The sequence below is a fragment of the Aythya marila genome, assembly GCF_965140915.1.
Source record: "Aythya marila genome assembly, chromosome: 17".
NCBI lineage: Eukaryota > Metazoa > Chordata > Aves > Anseriformes > Anatidae > Aythya > Aythya marila.
Window position 1 is genome coordinate 13559793 of NC_139058.1, and position 22111 is coordinate 13581903.

Sequence of the window (22111 nt, forward strand, 5' to 3'; positions counted from 1 at the left end):
ATCTAACTCCTCAGTTTAAAAAGAACTGCACAGGAAAATGAAAATATATTATTATAATGGGATGGTACTTTTCATCTCTGGAGGATCTGGAAAAAGTCAGTTGAAGCTGAAAGGTTTGTTTGGAAGACTGTACTCTAAAAATTGTTAACTGTATCTAGATCAGAAAACCTATTTATTTATGTAATATTAACAAGCAACCATCTCACACAGCACAGCAATCCATCAAAAAGCTAAATGGTCAATAGAGACAGAAAATATCAACGGGTCATATCAGAGCATCTGTCTGGGCAGCACAGATCTGTCTCTGCTCAGCATCCAGGTATTCCCCTCTTTTCTGTGAATTCTGCACTCTTGTTGCTGTTTTTCCTTATTCAGCCCTCCATCAGTTGATCCCTCGTCTTCTCCTTTGCAGAAGGTGTGCCTCTGGTTTTGTCCAGAGAAGGGACATTTTGGGGGAGTGCTAATCTAAACTTTTCTTCCTTACATAGTGCAGAATATTCTTCCCTGTTTGCCTTTAGAGGCAGCACGTCACAGGGCTGAGTTCAACTACTTAAATTGACATTTGTCATAGATTAAAAGGGTTGTTTGTATACCAAATTAAAACTTGACAATGTAGCCTTGAAAGAATAATTTCATTTTCTAAACTCCTTTTGAATCCTCTGTTCTGAAATGTGATTACTTAAAAAAAAAAAAAAAAAGCAAGTTTTGAACCAAAAAAAGTTTTACAGCCTTAAGAAATGAAGCCTGCAGTCTTATCCTTTGTTATCCTTTGCATCTTAGAGTGTGCATTATTGGTAAAATTCAGAATATGATATTTTGCATGTGTTTAAATAGAGTAAACATTTTATAAAACCAGTTATTTGTTTACCAGTGGAAATGTAAGACATGACAACTGTATTTTGCCCTAAGTCTTAGCATAAGAACAAGTGATATTTTTGTGTCTCTTCTGGCCAGCTTGCCATCTAAGAGCAGCATTACTATCACAAAGCCAATTACAATGACGTATGATTTTTGCCCTGTTTACTAAGCTGCCTGAGATCTGCCATGAGTTGATCAGCTGCTAGCTTGGCCTGAAATCTACTCTCCAACTCTTCTACAAAGGCTTGAAATGATTTCTTCTGAGACATTTCTTGGAGGGAGGGAAGGGAGGAGAGGTAGGGTTGAAAAATTAAGGTTCAGACAACCCTCTTGAAGCTGCACCTTTAAAATGCAATCTGAATCCAATTAAGAAAAGGATGAATAATTAACTTTGGCAGCCTGAGTGTTTCAGAGACATTAAAACGCTGGCCTTGGCTGATGAAGCTAATGGTTTTAATTGCCTCCAGAAAGGCTGCTGAAATTCAATTTCAGCCCAGTGAGGCCTTTATTTATATATTAAATAATAATAACAATACAAATCACTGTTTTCCTTCAGCTTGCCAAGCACTTTGTTATGTACATAACATTATGTGCCTCTTTTTTTTTTTTTTCCAGATTAACATCTGTGTTTCATTCAGGAGGCTCAGTCTACTCACTGAGACCACAAGTATGATTTTGGTGGGGCCAACCTAATGGGGCTACACAATCACTACTCATAGCAAAAAAGTCTAACTCTGTTCAGAGACACTTTTCTCAATCCACAGTATAACAGACACCTTCAGAGGAAAAAGGCCTCTCAGAGTCATGTTTTGCAGTGCAATCATCTTTATCAGCCATTTCCAGCAGAACTGCTTTTGAATTCCCATTCGTTATGAACTCCACATCTCCTGGAGATTAGCAGGGAAGTGCTACAAAGGGGACTTACTTTTCAGGCATTAAAGGAACCTTTTCTTCCAGCCAGCCCAGCCCGGTGGTTGCTACTTAAAACTTTTCACTGTGACATGAAAAATCTAGAATTTTCCAAATATCTTTGCCAATGTATTAATTAGTATTTTTAAAAGTCCACATTGCCTTTTAGAGCAGTTCTGGGCAAGATGTCATCAAACAGTAGGTAATCTGCTCATTACAAACCTCACCCAGCAAGTTTCTCGTTCAGATGAAGCCTGAAGGAAGCATGGCAGGGCGGAAGGACTCAAGTTGTGAAGCAGTACCAATTACAATAAAGTTTGGGGATCAGAAAAACAGATTTTTGCAAGTCTTTCCTCATATCTCTGTTTGTGTAACACAGAGCAGTGTCCTTTTTTGCCTTCATTTCAGGCCTAAAACCTGCAACTTTCTCGGAAGAAATGGTAAATGTATTTACAGCAGATTATCCTCTGTGAAACTGAAGGAGCTACTTTTGCCCATACACCTCAGACTTCTACATCTGTTCTCTCGTTTCTGTTCCAGCAAGAGCAGACTCATACTGTTCTCCAATTAACAGACAAACCAAAGTTCATGAGAGAGGCCTATGAGGAGAGGAAAACCCATTGTGGGTCCAGCAGGCTCTAGCAGGCAGAGAAACAATGGTCTCCTGCCAAAATGAGCCTTAGATCTTTCAGAGCAGTTGAGGATAATTAAATACCCAGCTCCCAGCAAAATTCAATGAAAATGAGTATGTCTGCTTCCCTTCTCCCCGGTTTGGGCTCTGATTCAGAAATGTCCATTTCGATTCAGGACTGTGGTTAGCTGTGGCTTGCGGTGCAGCCAGGACTCCCCAGGTACCCAGCCCTGAATTGCCCCTACAGCACGCTTTGGGGAGAAAGGGCTTGAAAAGGTCAGCACCAGAAGCAGACTGAACCAGACAGTACAGAAGGACTAAGTTTAATGATGTTCAACAGAAAATAGTGATGGGTGCAGTACCATTAGATTTTTATACTGCATAGGGAAATCCTTTAGTCAGCAAGATCTAGCTGCCCAATGGCTCAGCACTTTCATTCCCATCATAGAAAGGGAGACTATGTTATTTTCCTAAGTGTTCTGATTAAAGCAGAGTCCTATTTCATACTCTTTTGACCATTATAGCACTGTTAAATATTTGTGCTTTCCAAAATAAAAAGTAATTTTTTGTTCTGTTCTGCTGAGTGAAATTCAGTAATTGCCAAACAATTCTCCAAGAGATGTCAGGAGTTTAGTATTTTGCAACATTAGTCCAAGTTTTTTCTGTGTAATTACATGTATATATGGGGTTAAGGACAGGCCCAGAGAGTGTCCTATTTCCTCCTATCAAAATTAGCAGAGCTGTATTGGCATATGAACAGAAGAGCAAAAGCATGAACAATGGCTCTAAGTTAAAATTTTCAGGGAACATGGGTGTAGTACATACAAAAGAAATACAATGCAAATCACAGAGTGAGCACATCAGTGAGGTCCTCTATGGGGGCAACATTTACTACAATAAAATGGAGGGGAAAGCAGAGAGAGTGAGCAAGAGCAAAGAAGAAAATTTACAAAGCAACCCTAGCATAAACACATAGGCTGATTTATCTTTGTTCATCTGGTGGGTAAGGGCTATCTAAACTGTCTGCAGAGATCTCTTCAATTAAATAAACTGTCAATGGTAATAAACAAGGGGAAAAAATTGCAATGCCTATCCAATTTTTAAATATTCATCACGAAATAAAAATTACTGGACTAAGGCACTATTCTTTTCATGTTCCCAACAATGAAAAACATGCTGAGAAATGTAATTATATTAGAATCACAAAACAGCAGAAATCAGTGAATGCCATGTTACTTCCATTTCATTGTCCCATTACAGCACATAATCTGAACCTCAACTGGCTGAAAATTTTAAGAACAAAAGTTCTCATTTCAGACTGCTATTTTGATGTCCTCTGAGTGAAATATTTGATTAATAAATGCAAAATTTGATTTAGGAAAATAACACACCAAACTTACATATTCCACACCTATGCCCCATATTTTTTTAATATTTGCTAATATTAGCATATTTTTAAAACAGCTTTCAGAAACACAAATAGATGAACTTAGCTATAACAGTGAAAAATAACATAAAAACACATATATATCCCAAAAGAAGATGTCCTTCCTTTTGTAAATAGAAGCCCCCAGTCAAATCCCTAAGTCTCTTCAAAATCCTGGGCTCCCTAAAGATGTTATGTGTTGCCTATAGATCCAGTTGCAGGACCAAAAAGTTTTTAAATATTTTGACCTTCATAAACTCTTCTCTGCTTTCAAGCCCATTGGTCAGCAGCTTGAAATGCATTGATCCGCTCTTCTGAATTATAGAACAAGAGCTTCTTTCTGGTTTTAAAGATGTAGAAAATATGTTTAAAAACCTGAACAATTTCTGCCAGAGACTGTATGACACCATTACTTTGCTGAAAATGTCCATCCACTTGTGAGCTTTAGTGCAGTAAATTTTACATCCTCATAGTCAAAAAGACAGAAAGAGCAAAGCCCCACAAGAAACCAAAAAGAGAGAGAAAGAGAATTGGAGAATTGTCTACGAGCCATAAATATTACTGCTTTGTCCTACTTTGGTCACTTGCTAGATGGGAATCCAAACAACCTCTGTTCTGCTGTGGAAGACACTGATTTCCCCTCTAAAAGGATTTGGATCTCTAGGTCCCCAGGTGTCCAGCATCCTTTTGCTGAAATGACATTTATGTGGCAGATGGTACAAATAGCCTGGCATGCTTCATAGTTGTTGGATCACTATAAAAATAAAAACTGCCAGATGGCTGGCATGTTTGCTGGCAGTAGCACAGGACCCCACTGACTGATGAGAGGAAGTAAAGCTGCCCAAAATGAAATAATAGTGCCTGAATTTTCTTTGGAGTGCTTCTGAAGTGTGGCTTGCTCCATGTTGGATTTGACTCCTGCTGGCTAGGAAGCAGCTTGTGACATCCCTTGGTCTGATTGTGCCAGAGGAACATCACCTACATCTCTTCTCCTGATTTCATCTGTCCTCCCCAGCCAGGGCATGGGCCCTCTCCACCAGCCATTTCCCCTCCAGCAGGGGGTACCACCAGGTGCTGGGTACAGGAGGTTGCATTGTGGGCTGAGATCTCCCCAGGACCTATGCAAGTGGATGATATGAAGGATACGTACTTGAGGATACGTACTATATCCCATCCTCTGCTGTTCCTATCAAGGTTAAAATCTGCTGCATAGTGAGGACTGTTGTACTTCAGGAAAACCACCAAAGTATGACCCTGGGTGCCCTCTACCTGGACTTTTTCCAGATGAAGCAAACATAAACCAGTTTAAACATGTCAAACTAAATGGATTATTTATTTTTCCTACCACAGCTATATTAATGCACCATTATCTTCCTAACTATAACATTGCAGGGCAGCTGGCAGCACAGGTTTGTTCTGACTGCAGCAAGCTGTGGCTGAGGTGAAGGCCAGAACACAGTTCTGTGAATCAAGGAAGGCAAAAGACAGGAATGAACCCCTGAGATTGGAGCTCCACCAAGGATTTCCTATTTTTTACTTTATCTGTTTCCCCCATCAGAAAGGGGAACAGAGCAATGAGTTTCCCAGAGGATGGTGCACCAGCTGGTTAATACCTGCACAACTGCTCTGAACATCCCATGGACATATTTTGTTGGGGCAGTGCATTTGTAAAAATTCTCAGTTTTACTCACCTGACCAGAGTTGTGAAAAGGCTTCTCTACTGAGTTTCCAAATTCTGATGGTGTCCTGACCTTAATTATGTCCATGCAACCTCACAAAGGCAATCAAGGGCTGAACATGTCCCTTAGGAACATGCACGTCTTTGGTCACATTTTACCTTGGCCTTATTTATTTATTTATTTAAACAAGTTGATTGCCAATAATCTCCAAAATTCCAAGCAAATTTTATTATTTCCCAAGTTAAAACCTAAACAAATCTCAGCAAGCAAGCCTGAATTCAAGCCAGTCATGATACAGACATAACAACAGAATGATAAAGACACAGATAATTTTGGCACTTCACGTGGCCAGTTCATCAGCAGGCTAACAGGTCAGTGCCAGCCTCACATCTGAGTGCCACATAGTTGTAAATTTTTCCAAGATTGTTTTTTCATTCCTGAAATAAACTTGTTACAACTGTGAATCCCCTGCATCACTGAAAGCAGCTAAGCTGCATACACAGACCTCAGGCTCATCAGCAGTATTGTTAGTACCACTCTTTCACAATCACTGTGGCGTTACTGCAGTCAAGCTGTTGCTGAAACTAATATAAAATCTGGAGTAGTATTCAGCTCTGCTTGTAATCCAAGCTCAGTTTTAGCTAATTCACAGCATTCAAAGAAGTTCTTTTCCACACACTTTCATATAGTGCACAGATATCAAAGTGGGGGTTCACTTTCTCACATTTAAGTTAACATTCCAGAATTTAAAACTTTCCCTCATGACTGCTCTCGTTCAATTTCTTTCTCTGAAATACTAGGATAAAAATTCTCTTACATCTCACAGCTTCTTCCTTACACCTCTCTTGCATTTCTGTGTTCCCTGGAAATTAGGCCCACCTGACAGTCTGCCCCATATAACCTCTAACAGTTTGTCAGCATTTCTGGTCTCATAATATTTCAGGTTTTCAAGAGAAAGTGCTGCCAGATGCTTGGTATCCTACAAATTTGTTCATAAAAATGCCTCTCTGAAACACAACAAAATCCACAACAAAATCCACATGACACATTGTGATTCCTCCTCAAGCCAGATACAGAGTATGAACATAGATCTGTACAGTATAATAAAATAGCAATGACAGAGAATCTTGAGAATATATAAAGTCATTTGTGCTCACAAGAAAGGTACAAACTATGCAAATATAGAGAGAGCTCCTGGATATTGGCAAAGGTGTGGAAATAAGCTGGAATGGTGTTAGCAGGAAGTAAGGCGCTAGGGCAGGTTCCAAGTGCATCAAACTGACAGGGTCTGGATTGTGCTATGCTACAAGTGGAAAAAGCCAGACTTGACCATGGGAAGGGACAAAGAGTTAACCAAGGAGATTCTTGCTCAAACTTAAGAGAACTCAGAAGAAAAAGTCACCATCCTTGGCAAACAATTATCATACAAGTTTACCTCTCTGGACATTAGAAATGCTCACAGGTATTTATGTGGCAGGTTAGTTCTGAGGAAGCTCACTTATTTTCAGTCTTCCTTGCTTACACGGAATCACACAGAATCATCTAGGTTGGAGGAGACCTCCAACATCATGTAGTCCAACCTCTGCTCTAACACTAACCAGTCCTCCACTAAACTGTATCACTAAGCTCTACATCTAAACGTCTTTTAAAGACATTCAAGGACGGTGACTCCACCACTTCCCTGGGCAGCCTGTTCCAATGCCTAACAGCCCTTTCGATAAAGAAGTTCTTCCCAATATCGAACCTAAACCTCCCCTGGTGCAACTTTAGCCCATTCCCCCTTGTCCTGTCACCAGGCACATGGGAGAATAGACCAACCCCCACCTTGCTACTGCCTCCTTTAAGGTACCTGCAGAGTGTGACAAGGTCGCTCCTGAGCCTTCTCTTTTCCAGGCTGACCAATCCCAGCTCCCTCAGCTGCTCCTCATAAGACTTGTTCTCCAGGCCCCTCACCAGCTTTGTTGCCCTTCTCTGGACTCTCTCGAGCACCTCCATGTCCTTCTTGTAGTGAGGGGCCCAAAACTGAACACAGTACTCGAGGTGTGGCCTCACCAGAGCCGAGTACAGGGGGACAATCACTTCCCTAGCCCTGCTGGCCACACTGCTTCTTATGCAAGCCAGGATGCTGTTGGCCTTCTTGGCCACCTGAGCACACTGCTGGCTCATATTCGGCCAGCTATCAACCATCACTCCCAGGTCCTTCTCCGCCAGGCAGCTTTCCAACCACTCCTCTCCCAGACTGTAGCTCTGCTTGAGGTTGTTGCGCCCCAGGTGCAGGACCTGGCACTTGGCCTTGTTGAACTTCATGCAGTTGACCTCAGCCCATCGGTGCAGCCTTTCCAGATCCTCCTGCAGAGCCTTCCTACCCTCAAGCAGATCGACACACACACCTAACTTGGTGTCATCTGCAAACTTACTGAGGGTGCACTCGATCCCCTCATCCAGATCATTGATAAAGATATTAAAGAGAACTGGCCCCAGTACTGATCCCTGGGGGATGCCACTAGTGACCGGCCTCCAACTGGACTTGACTCCATTCACCACAACTCTTTGGGCCTGGCTATCCAGCCAGTTTTTAACCTGACAAAGCGTGCGCCAGTCCAAGCCATGAGCGGCCAGTTTCTTGAGGAGAATGTTGTGGGAAACGGTGTCAAAAGCCTTACTGAAGTCAAGGTAGACCACATCCACAGCTTTTCCCTTGTCCAGCCATTGTGTCACTTTATCATAGAAGGAGATCAGGTTCGTCAAGCAGTATCTGCCTTTCATAAACCTATGCTGAGTGGTCCTGATTGCCTGGTGGCCCTGCAAGTGCCAAGTGATGACTCTCAAGATAATCTGCTCCATGAGTTTCCCAGGCACTGAGGTCAAACTGACAGGCCGGGGTTTTCCAGGTCTACCTTCTGGCCCTTTTATAGATGGGCGTCACGTTTGCTGTCTGGTAGTCACTGGGACCTCCCCCGATAGCCAGGACTGCTGATAAATGACGGAAAGCAGCTTGGCCAGCTCCTCCGCCAGTTCTCTCAGTACCCTCGGGTGGATCCTATTCAGCTCCATTGACTTGCACACATCCAGGTGCTGTAGCAGGTTGCCAACCATTTTCCCATGGATTATGAGGGCCACATCCTGCTCCCACCCCCTTCCACCAGCTCAGGGGACTGGGTATCCAGATAGCAACTAGTCTTGCTGGTAAAGACTGAGGCAAATAAAGCATTAAGCACCTCTGCTTTTCCCTCATCTCTCGTCACTAAGTTTCCCCCAGCATCCAGTAAAGGATGGAGATTCTCCTTAGTCCTCCTTTTCGTGTTAGAAACACGTTGTCTTCATCTGAACTTAGAGAGTATTTCTTGCTGCCTGGTTCCAAACAGCAAACTCTCTTTAAATACCTGTAATGTCTTGATGGAAAGTTTATGCATTTTTCTAATACAAAAATAAAATCAATCTCATGAGGAAGTGCTGAGAGCATCAGAATGCATATCACACTGAACTGGTCTCAAGTGTTCATGGATTTCCAAATCAATGTTGGTCTCTGCTGACAAATGCATTATGTTAAAGGCTGTCGTGGTGCCCTTGGAGAGCCTGTTTGTGCTATCGTAACAGCTGCATTTATCAGTATGATGAAGAGAAAGGCAAAATAGGAGAATGGAAGCAGAAGGCACCCAAAAGAGAATTCTGGTTAAGAACAAAGTCACCTCTTTGAACCAGAACACAGCCTTTCTTTAAAACCTCTACAGTTTTCAGGCACTCCACTTCTGATAATTCACTTACATTTTCCATTAAAAGAAGACTCCCTTTTGTAAGAAATTAAATCTAGCATATATATATATATAGTTCACATGGAAAAATTTCATCCAGTTGTATTTATATGACTGTAAGTATAAAATAGCTATAAAAATAGAACTTTTTTGATGTGAATGTGATGTGAATGATGTGATGTTTTGATGGCAGAAGCTTACTCCCACCCACTCTTTTTCTAGTGAAACACTACTTATAAAAAGAAAAATAAAATATTCAGAAGTTCAAGATCTAATATAACATAATCGTAACAATTTCTTAGAGCATTGACAATCTTGTATTCAAACTGGTGATTTATTTGGGCCCTTTGAACCTTGGCTCATGAATTTCAGAACGTGGTGAATAAACATGTATATATGTGTTTAAAATCGACAGTGTTTTGACATTTACTTAACAGGCTTCCAAGGACACCAGGGAGAAGTTTCCAATTGTGTAGTTGATTCAGTAGGATCTATTACTTAGACATGTGAAGCAAATGTTTTATGAATTTATAACTGAGCACAATCTGCTTGTATAGCTCAGAAGCCAAGGGTCTGTTTTCCCCAGATCTTAACTTCATACCAATGTCACAATGAAAATACAATTGTTGGTTGTGGGTTTTTTGTTTGGTTTTGTTTGTTTGTTTGTTTGTTTTCCCCACTGGATAAAAATAATACCTTAAAATAATCCTAAACTGACAATTTAAAATGTCTATTTTAGTCAAAGATTTGGGATGAGATTTTCTAATGAACTATGAGAGAGGCACTACATAAAAAACAAACTAGAGGAACACAAATTTAGGCAAATCGAAGGAATGACATCCTTCTTCTTTTTCATGGCAGCATTATCCAAGACTCCCCCTGTGCCCACTCTCAGTGTCACCTCCCTCCAGCAGGAAGGACAGGGCAAGGCCAAGTGCCAAGGTGCCGTTCAGGCTCATTGCTGTGTGGACCAGTGAACAAGGATTTCTCCATCCCACAGTACATTTTTAAATTCTGCCAACTGAGGAGCAGGTAAAAAAATGTTTAGCTGAAAACTTTAAAAAGTCATAAATGAATACATATTGTCTTCCTAGCCTGCACAATCTTCTGGTGACATCTGAGACAAGCTTTCCAAATCCTCGTGGATTTGCAGAATGAAGATAGGGACTCTACCGGAAATACAACTGCAAGGCAATTCCTCCCACCTTGCAGCATATCACTTTTCCTCTCAATAATGTATAAATTACTTTCTTCTTCAGAAATAGGATTTTAGGTGTAAGGGGTTAAAATTATAATAGAAAAATACATGAATTAAATCTAATTTAAAAGAAAAAAAAAATTACTCATGATCGACTTTTCCAGTACTGCATCACATAGAGAAGGATTTTTATGTGTCATGGTTCCCACTTGCATTTTGTTTTCTAAATTATCATAAAGAAATAAAAAATCAATTGAAAAACATTCTAAAAAAAAACTGTGGCAGATGCAAATTAGAACAGACAGTTAAGAAGGGAGAAAATACTAAAAGCAGAACCATTAAATGACTGTAAGAAACTGGACAGTGCCTTCATGTTTCCCAGTTAAGCATTTCAGATCTCTTCAAGAAAGTTTGACTTCAAATACTTTGATATAAAATGTCTTTGATCTCTAATTACTGATACTGCATGATATTAAAACTTATTATAGCATCTCATTAATCATAACAATCTCAAATCTGTTTGAAAGTTAGATATTTTAGAACTATCTCCAGTGGAAAACTTACTAATCTTTCACCAGCAATTAGTTGGTGAATGTCCAGTTTAATCCTGGTTAAATCATTTAATCTCTGTATATGGCTCTTTAAAACGGTTTTAATAACAGCGTATTTCTGCCATCCTATTTTTATCTTACAAGTGTGAAGCTCTGTAGGCAAAGCAGCATTTTATTATGAGTACAAAGAGTTCCTAGGAAAATGATACTTGGAAACAAGCTGGGGTAATTAGGCAATTTACAAATAGGAAAGACAATAATGGGTAGATGAAAACTGGGTTACCCAAACAAGCTACTTTCCATCTTCAAATGGCTCTACCAGTACAAAGGGCTCCGGAATTAATTAAATTATTTCGATAGCAGACCATGGTGTTCTACACCATAACCCTGCCTTTGATGGCATTACAACATGTAACTTGGATTGCCGTGTGAGCAGTTGTGCTAACAGCGTTACTGAATCATTAACTCCTAATAGCAGTTTGGGATCGTTCATTCCTCAAAAAGACTTCGCTGCAGCTCAGTGGGATAACCCTGGTTATGGTTGCCTTATGCTCCAAGCTGACTTGTGTTTCTATCTGCAGGAACCTCCGTGCTGCCATCACAAGCACATACAGCCCATCCTGCACAAGTACCTATCCCAGGGCTAAGCTAAGCTTCTGTCTAAAATAAAGGCAAACCCATCAGTCAAACCAATTAACAGAAGCCTGAGACACAGCCTCATATGCAGTGCACCCAGGCCAACAGAGCTAACAAAAACCCTCTACCTGTACTAGAGAGGACACCACGCTTGTTAGTAGCCCACAGTGACAAATGTGATAAAGACTCCTAAGGTCCTAATGAAGCTCTGCTCCTTCTGCAGCACCACAAGGTATCATGAAGACAAGAACGTATTTGGTGAGGAGAGTGTCATGTTTGTCATCAAACTTCATCTGAAGCCAGAGATGAGCATGAGCAGCAAGTAGAAGGTCCGGGTCATATTCTGGCTGAGAAGACGTTTGCTTGTCAGCTCTTTGGATAAAGAAACTGAGCACAGAGAAACTACAGTTAAGGGGTTTCAAATCTAAAACTGCCATTTCTTTCTCCTGCTTCTTCTACACAAGTCTCTGCTTGGCAGCTAGGTGAAGGAAGAGTAGCTGGGAGGCTCTTGCAAGCTGGCACAGCAAATGACAGGGACCAGCTGGCAGCAGAGCTCGTTTCACATGGAGTTCAGTCTCGGCTGTTCATATTCCACAAGTCTAGTTACCAAAAGCCTTAAACAGAAACATCTCAGCCTCCTCAGTCTTGAAAATTAATCGTAAAAACCAGGTTGGTCTGTACTTGACAAAATCAGGCTAAAAAGGTGAGTATAAAGTACCGTGCTTCAGGATTCCCACCTACAGTACAGACCCAGTATACACAGAGGTGTTTCACTCCATGCTCCATTTCAGCTCCCAAAAATCTTAGAAAACATGTATGGTCAAGAAATAGCAATACAACTTCCCAGACAGCAAGTTGTGGAATAAATCTGAATTAGGCAAAAAATGAGCCCAGTTACAATCACTTACTGGTGTGGCGTGAGGATGCAACCGATGTATTTTTAACAGACAGAGTTATTCCTTTGCTTAAACTCACCTTCAGAGGCACCACTTGCATCAGAATTGCGAAGTTAGTGAGGTGGTTACAAAGACACACTGAGTAGTTGAGGTCCCCACTCTCACGCACACAACCTTCATTAGACCAGACACCAGTTCCATTGCTGCAAAGCACAAAAAAATGAAACATAATCTCTATCAAAATTCATCTTATTGAGGTTAATTAGACATGCATCATACTGTACAGGAGACATAAAAGATTGAAAGCCATCTCAGGCTGGTGCATTCACAAACACTCTCAGATTCTTCTCAACTCCATCATGAAAATGGTTAACAAAAATATTGACTAGAAGAAGGCCCAAATCAGACCCCTCTGTGAATGTCACTAGAGATTTCCTCCCAGTTCTATAACTAGTGAATAACTGTGTATTTTTTTTTTTTTCATAACGTTGTGCAAACTGTTTATAGCATTTCAGCTAGACCCCAATTTCTATACTTTGAGAACTACCATATTGGACATTTTAATAATCCTGCAAAAGTCAAAGCATATCATATCTGCTGCCTTTCTCTTATTCACTGTCCCACTCATCCTGTCAAAGAAAGTAATTTAGACTGACTGAGTTTGATTTCTAGTGACCCATCCATATTGACTGCTTTTTGTCACTTAATTCTCAGGGAGACCAAGAGCAGCCCCTGCTCCACTGAAGTTATGGCTGGCCTGGCCACGTGGCTCAGTCCCAGTGCTGTGCAGGAATGCGATCCTCATGGGATTGCTTATTCTTGGAGCAGGGAAAACCTGGAAACCCCTGTGCTGACATAGCCCTGCCACAGAGTGGGGATACAGGAGCCACATATTCACAACTAAGTGGAGTTCCATGCACCATAAGTCTGTCTGTTTCTTAACTATGTATTATTTTTTATATCATTTTGGGTCCTCAGGCTAGACTGAGTGATGTTTTTATTGGTACTTAATTTACAGACAGGTATTACCTCACCTTTCTTCTGTCCTTTGGAACCTCCTTGAGTTCTCAAAGGGAGTATTCTGTAGGTCAGAAACCAATTGCGTATTCTTTAACTACCATGCACTAGGGAATAAGACTATCCTGACACAAATAAAACTCATGTGGAAGGACAGATTTCACATTTCAGTTTCTATCCCAAGGCAAAGCCTCAAAGGCACAACCCTCAGTGGAAAAGCATACAGGAACAATGTCCCAACCATATTAATTTGCTTCACTAAAATCTGTTTCTAATTTACCATAATTTGTGAGTAACCATAACGATGAGTAACTGCTAACAGCTGGGACAGTTCAACATCCCTGAAACAAAACTTCAATAAAACAATTGCAGTGACTTTCCCATGTGCATGCTGGATAGGAGGGATCACAGCATTGCAGGCCATTGGTACATCAGTTAAACTTATATTATTACAGCTCAAAACCAGTTAATCCCCATGAAATTCAAAATTCACTAATTGTATTCTTTCTCAATTAACTCAGCAAGAGCAGCATGCTTGGAAATCAAAAAGAGGCTAAATATATTCAGAACTAAAAAAAAAAAGTAATAGTAACTGCTATTTTTCCATAGTTACTATTTCCTGAGTGAAATTTAGGGTGACATTTATTTACCTTTTATTCTAATTTGCATTCAGGGGCATAATATTTCTTCATTGCATGCATTGGCCAAAACTCACAGCTCTTAAATACAGATCTCACATGGTATTTTCAAACAGGCACAGATCCACAGAAAACAATGGTTATGTTGGAGGCTTGCCATCTTAAAACATCCAAGTGTCTGCCCAAATGGATATATTCGTAAACCATCATAAGCATGATCAGTATCAGTCTGCATTTTAGTTTTGATTCCAACACTTTTCAATCTCTCAATCACCTACTTAACACAAAGTCAGTGAAAAAAAAATGCTCCTATTTATGGTAAAAAGTCACAGTGAGATTGCATTTCTTGTAAAGAGTTTCATTACTTTCATTTACTTCCATAAATAAAAGAGAACAAGAAAGTAGGTAATATGTAGCATCACAAACTATGTGCAATTTGATTAAATCAAGTTAAAAAATTAAATTATGTAACATACCTATAGTCCAGAAATGCACAGTAAAGATGAACTCTGTTACTCTTATTTAGTGCTAGGCTGTATTGTTTGGGAGTCTGCAAAAAAGAAAAGAAAAGCCTTGAAGGAATGTTTAAAAAGAACCACAATCCATTGTTCAATCAGTTCAAATTCCTATTATTATAATAACTTCCCTAGACATTATAGATTAACCACCTTACTGAAAGCAAATTATTATTTTTTTTTCAGTTCTCATGGTTTTATCACAAACCCCAAACATGCAAGGGCTGCTATTGTCTAACGTTTACATGCTGGAATTAAATTCACGTCACTTGGAGTGAGAAATTGGCATCCCATTTAAGTAATAGCAAAACAGACGTCCTTATTGTACATAAGCACAAATATATGTGTTAATTTTTTCAGCATATATTTCACTTCTTTGGGTTTTGTTCACATTAAGTAATAAAAATCTCGTATTTTAGGATTAATAACACTGAAATATGTGCATTACAATGACCAAATCACACACATTTTCTTTTCACTATAGTGATTACATTTAAATATATAATCAAACTGAAAGAGCAATGCTATAATCCAAGATTTTATTTTAACAGACTTCGGCAGTATGATGACGTAATTTTTATCTTTCACAAACAGATTTGGCCACATTAAGTCTCCTCCATTCAGAAAGGATTGAAACCTCATTCTCAACTCTATTGCATCAGTTTCATGAGAAAATGATTAAAACAATATTGGAGTGAATTATTAGTTCATTATAGACAATATATGCAAAACAGAGGTTTCTAGTATCTGTTCTACCCTTTTTAATATAAAAATCCCCCAGATCTACTCTGTGGTAGATCCTACCTTAAGGCTATTTTTTTTTTTAATTACTAGAATCTTCAATAGAAATTGTGAATTAACAGCCCTCGGATTATTGCAACACAAAGCCAATATTTCTGTCAAACCAGAAAATAACAGAGCACTGTCCTCTTTGTTTTAAAGAAGAAAGATGTAAAAAACAAACAAACAAAGAAAAAAAAAAAAGCATGCTGAAATTCAAGGAAGTACGAGAAGTCTCTTCAATTTTCTTCCTCTTCTCCCACAAGTTTGAGTGTCAGGCACAAGGTAGTACAGTTCCCTCCTTACCAACGATGATAAGACATTTCTAACCCAGGACATTCATGTTGGATTTCCACATACTCCCAATAGCTGTGCTGTAGATAAGGCCATTTATATCTTCTTAACTCACACCTCTGGATAACATAAATGGAATTTTCTTATCTACTCAAGCAACTTCTGGATAAAACTTCTGGTTCCCTGACTGAGCCTGGTTTTCCTAAGACTTCAACATAGAAACAGCTGAGATTGCAGGCTGGATACTCCCAGAAGTGGAGCTTAGATAAGACAGACTGCCACTTATCTGCTGAGGGTCTCTATTTTCCCCCTCAGCTCTAGTCACTTCCCGTAGCATTCTTCCAGGAGGGGATCAAAGCAAACAGTAAAACTTAAAGTGTCTGAGACTGAAACTGAGTCCAAGCAGGTGGAGGAAGAAGAGCTGGCTGCCTGCTATCTCTCTCTCCAGTGCTCATTAAACAAGCTGGCCCCTCTGCATTTTAGGCAGTTACTACTTTGTACCTATTTGTAATTCCAGCAGTGTGGTCTGATGGCAGAGTGCCCTGAACAAGAAATCAGTATCCCTGCCAATATTCATTATAACCCCAGCTACATGTGGTCCTCATGCTGATGGGGCACAGGGCACAGAGCTGCTGACCTTCCACTCTCACGAGAGGATGGCACCATTGAAGTGGCAATGGGACAAGCCCCCAGATTACCTGAAGATGTCTCACTGATATAACTCCAGGTCCAATCATGCCACTTTCTTTCCACATGTGGTTACAGAGATACAGTAAGCCCAACTATATGATGTTGATTAACACAGGGGAGTCCTTCCTCATCTTTGAAAGCCCTTCACTATTTCTGGTTGTTCTCTAAAGGTCCTGCACAAAGCCCCAAGAGCTCATTGGTATGTTCCCTGCTAGTTCCATCAACTGTGAACTTCCCATTCCTTTCAGAAAGTACCCTGTCATGAGCCTCACCTTTAACTACAGTAGGGGTCTTGCACACCATCCAAACCACATATGAAATATGGAGTGCCTTGCAGAAGCTGCTTCTTTCCCTTAATCCCACCTTTTGCTGTTCAGATTACTTTTGAAGACTGCAAGTTCAGAAACTGCAGAAGACTAATGATATAGCCCATGGCTGGAAAAATGCTTTCTGCAACTTCAGTTAACCTAGAGTTTTATTGACAGTTCACTTTGTTTTACCAGCAACAAGGGCACGTAGCATAATGTTTGTCCATTATGCTATATAATGTTATGTCCATCATGACATAGCTTTCCTGAAGTAAGCAATTGGAAGAATGTCAGTTTGTATTGCAAATTACTTCACTTTTATAAGAGTAAAGCAGTGGCTGGGAAAAAAAAAAAAAAAAAAAAGAAAAGGAGTAAGATCTGCTCTAATAGCAGCTAAGATTATAAGATTATACAATAACTGTTATTTCTGACTTATGAAATGTCTGTAGATAAATCTTGATTCTTAATGTACTAAATGGAAAGGGCACTGCAAGGTCAGGTTGGAATAAGACATAATACTTCAGTTGTGTATCTTTTCACACAAATAAATCCCAGATGTATGTTTTACCCTCAGTTAAGTATCTCTGGCAAGGGATGAATTACTGTTTTTCTCCATCTTTGACTCTAAACACAGATGTCACTCATTAGACAAAGAAGTACACCAAGTGAAGCTATACAGTCTCTGGACTATGTGCTGTCCAGAACTGTATGTAAACCCACATGGAAAAAATACATATAATGTGTATACAAAAAGAATCCATACCACTTCAACTATTTAATTTTCTCAAAGACTATGTTCTGTGTTTTTACATGCACAATGCAGGCATCACAAGGCTTTTTCTGTGCTATTCATGATAACTGCATAACAGTCATCTTCTCGGAATTCATTGAAACTCTGTAATAAAACTGTCAACAGAATAAAAACCCACCTAACATATAAGAAACTGGCCACAGTGAGGGATAAACTCTCACTGATCTTCAACAGCTCTACTTTAAATTACTCAATGAAAAACAAACAAACTGTCTCAATACTGCATGTCTTAAGTTAAACTATGTGTGACAGCACAGATGTGACTTGGATCCTGTAGCACTGAGGATATTGATTTAATGTCATTGATAACAAAGAACTTAATATACAAGTAGGCTTTTACACTAAAAGAATAAGTCGCTTGAATGTTTATAAAAGCCTATGAAAGGACAGTTTATGCAGCTTTTAGTAGTATGGAGAGAAAAAGTGCCAGTATGTCTAGTAATGCAGGGTCTGTTTGTCAGATCTTCTCCCTAATTTCAGTTCTTTTTATCCATTCTTCTGCATGGAGAGGGCTACATGTTGTAGCTTCAAAAAGAATTACATTAAATGAAGCAAAGGGCAGGGCACTGGCAAGCAATAGCCAGGAACCCAAACCATGTTACTGAAAAACACAGTACAAGCTCCATGTCTCTATTTAGACCCCCAGCAGAAATAGAGTGGTTCAGCATCCCTTATTCTAACCACTGTTTTTTGGTAAATTAGTAAGACTTAATGCAAGCCACAGAAACTCCTTATATGTGTTGTGGGTATGTAGAGTGTATGCATGGATGTGTGATGGGGATACGGTACTTAAACTGCTGGGAACTAGGGACAAGGCCATGGTTAGTGGGGGGAGAGGCAAAAAAAGGGGGGGGAGGGGCTAAAAGGACTGCTGGAAACCTTCAGAAAAACCTAGTTGCAGGAAATGTCATGAACAGAATTGCAGAAGAAAAACAGCCAGCCAGCTGCTGCTGGGAAGTTCTGCCAAGGAAGAGAAGCCAAGCAGAGGGTGGGGTGAACCTTTGTGAGATTAGTTTGTTTCTCCTCTCCGCCCCTGAATTTAAAAAGCAAACAAATACTTAGTGGCCACCAAGGGAAGAGGGTATGCACTTTCTAATTAAATATATGTTTTTCTCAAATGTGAGGAAGGAGATTTCTTTGGGCCAGATCTGCCATTGGTCTAAACTCAGTAGCTCCAAGCCCAAAGGTTAATGTTGGACTTTCTCTTATCCAAAGCACTTGATAAGTTAAGATAATTATTAAATTAATTAATTAATTAATTAATATTAAGATAATCAATAGACTAGATAATTAAGTTAAATTTGGTGTTGATTTGACTCTGTTTACAAAATGCATAATTTTGTTTAATTCAGAGACTTTGAAGCCTTGTCCTCTCAACATCCAAACACAGTGGATTATTTTAAAAGTGTTGAGAAAGGGCTCTACTGCAAACCACCACTTGTCAGTACACTTCTGTCTTTTGTGCAGTTCACAGCCCCACTGAAACATTCTTAAAGGTCTGTGAATGAACCTTGATTCTCATTTATGGAATAAGTTAGAGACTAGTCTTATTAATTTAACGATTTCTTCTCCACACTGTTCGCATGACCTATCCAGGACCACATGACCACTGACTTTTCCTTCTAAGATAATCTACTTCTCTTACTTAGAAAATTAAAACTTTAAGATACTTTCATCTACTCAGCTCCCTGAAAAAAAAAAAATACAGAAGAAAAGAGAAAGAAAGACTAACTACCTATTTCTATATTGGCTGTATTGTTCCAAGCTGTGAGAAAACTGCATTGCGAAGGACCTGGGACCAGGTCACCCAACCATTCTAATTTAGAGTCTGTTTGACTGATTCACCCTAAGGTGTAACTAGCATGTGTAATGAAAAAAATGTTACAAATCATACGAAAATGAATTTATCTTATCCACAAGGAATTATACAGTGTTGTGCATAAAAGCCAGACCTTTACCTGATGTAAATCAACAGTTCCATTGTGGTCAACAGTGCTATGCCAGCACACACTTACTGAAGCGATGCAGTGAAATATGTAGGCTCCCAGGGTCAACATGAAAACCCTTAGAGCATATTTCTTAATGGAACAAACATACAGGTGTGGTGCTTTGTTTTTGTTTTTGTTTTGAAAAGCATAGTAATACAAAGAGTGGAGGACTTTAATATAATATAAAGGAAATAAACAGTGAAATATCAAGTCCTATAAAGGCATATAAAATCTGAGCAGGTTGGCATATGTAATTGAATATGGATTGCTTTTTAATCTTCCTTCACCTGAGGTTAAAAAGAGTCAACATATCAATTTTCTGCAAAAATATTTTTAATCTAATACTACAATAGCTTTCCCTAGCTTTCAGAGCACCCTATTCAACAGCTGCTTTATCAGGCAAGCAATGTGAGAACAACAAAACAAAACATTAAAAAAAAAACAAAAAAACAAAAAAAAAAACAAAAAAAAACACACACACACAAAAAAAAAACTATGAACAACAGACTGAAAAATATCTTGGCAGTTCTATTAGATCATATTTTTATAAAGAGGGAAAGAAAATGAGGAGGGAATGGATGAGGAAATTGTCCTTGGTACTTCTTTTCTCAATTACTGTGCACAGCAAAACAAACAAATAATAATAAATAAATAAATTACTTCTGAGTGTGTACAGCATCAAAAGATCCCATCTTTCTTATGGCACTGAGCAAGGGGCTTCATGGAGCAGCTGCCAAGACAACATCTGAGCACTTGCAGATCTCAGTGCGGCTGTCAGGCACTGTGCATCTGCAAAATAGTTGCTTGTGGTATATAATCATTATAGCACATATATACATATGTGGTATATAATCATATATAGCACATATATAATAATCATTATAGCACATACAAAAGCTGGGGCAATGATTGCTAAATGTATGCTAGGTGCAATGCCTTGACAGTGTTAAAAAGGTAATTGCTCTCCTCTTTGTTTTTGGGTGCTAAATAGTATAAAAGTCAGGTTTTCCCAAGAAGGCTCAAGGAAAGCTGCTGAACTGTTGAGCAATTTTGGCAATGGAAACTGACTGCAACCTTTGAGTTAAGATTACAGTCTCTCTAAACAACAAATACATAGTTCCCAAATGGTCTTTCTATAATCTCACGCCTAAAAAATTCCCACCCTAACATAGAAGATATGTTTATGTAGATCCCTCAGGTAGTTGACAGATTATAGCATCAGTGGGTCAGTAGTGAGGTCCGGACTCAGGAGCTTCTGAGCAAAAAGTACCATGATCAGCTTCACCAAGCCATGGATCCTCTATGGACAGTGCTTGTATACACCCCTCAATTTCAAAGATCTCAAATATGCAACAATATCTTTCTTTCCTTTTCGTTTCTTGTTGGCCTGGGTGCAGAGGGGCACTATGATTGCTTTGTATGTATTTGTTAACACTGGGCAGAGACAAGCAGTTGCATGGCAAATTCTTTCAGCTTGGAAGCCAAAACTATTTAAGACACAGTACTGCAGTGTAAAAGCATGCCAAACTCCCATTGACTGCAATCTGGATTAATAATACTCACAATATTGTTGTAAATCATGTTAATAAATGGAAAGCACAGAAAGGCTGAAAAATAGCCATGGAAAGGAGAAGGCTCATTTTCATTAGAGATGCATAGAGTTGCACAAATAGAAACTGCAGGATAAGGACCTTTGAAATTCAATTTGGGCAGCAACCAAGTTACATCAGTAAATATTTGATGTTTAAAATTTTAAAATGCCAGTCAGTGAGAAATGGGGCCTAGCAGGGCAGCCTTTCCTTACATGAGTACCAGTAAACAGAGGATTGAACTGATGTTCTAAAGCAGCTTTTATGCTTAAGTGAAAAAATGATTTCTCATGCCCCTTACAGCATTGTTCTGTTCCAAAGAACTACAAAGTGAAAATATGAATGTTCTTGTTCTAGAAATAGTATCATTTGATTAATTACTAATTTAGCAGTCAGCTGGTTTTGATATGTCTTTACAGTTAAACAGTTATATCCATGTGCGAGTACAAAATTTATCCATACACAGCCCTCTAAACCAGCATGTTGTTTAGATATCTAAAGATGGACAAAGGACTGCAAAGCTAAATCACTGATACTAAACACTTGGGACATGTTTTTCTCACTTCTTTAAGTTTTAGCACGTCAATTTAAATGAGAGCAAGGGAGAACCAGTTTCTTTCCCGTACGTTATTGATAGAATTGTTTATGCAGAGCCACTGCCACCAAACTCTTCAGGACACTGCACATAGCCTCCACCTGGCTCAGAGCATAACCTCCAACTGGGTATTACCTCTCCAGAATTAATGGATGCGATCTGGCTCCAAACAGGTCTAATTTGAATCAGGTAATTTAAAATGCAAGTTATTTCACTCAGGGTGCCCATGTTGAAGCAGTTACTTATTGCTCGAAAGACCTTATTCTGTTTTCATGCAGTGTTGCTAGGGTACTCTGGCAGCAGCAGTAGCAGGATGTGTGGGCACAGCCCTGCAGAGCACATTTCTGCTC

The 22111-nt window shown here is 39.4% G+C and overlaps 1 protein-coding gene across 2 annotated transcripts in view; it reads right to left on the reverse strand.

Moving 5' to 3' along the window:
• ADGRD1 (adhesion G protein-coupled receptor D1) overlaps positions 1–22111 on the reverse strand; it is a 160709-nt gene that overhangs the window by 58610 nt on the left and 79988 nt on the right. For both annotated transcript variants that reach the window (XM_082774387.1, XM_082774386.1), the window contains 2 exons: positions 14668–14741; positions 12616–12739 (listed from right to left, as the gene is read on the reverse strand). In XM_082774387.1, coding sequence (XP_082630513.1) covers positions 12616–12739; positions 14668–14741 — 198 coding nt within the window. The remainder of the gene's footprint in view (positions 1–12615; positions 12740–14667; positions 14742–22111) is intronic.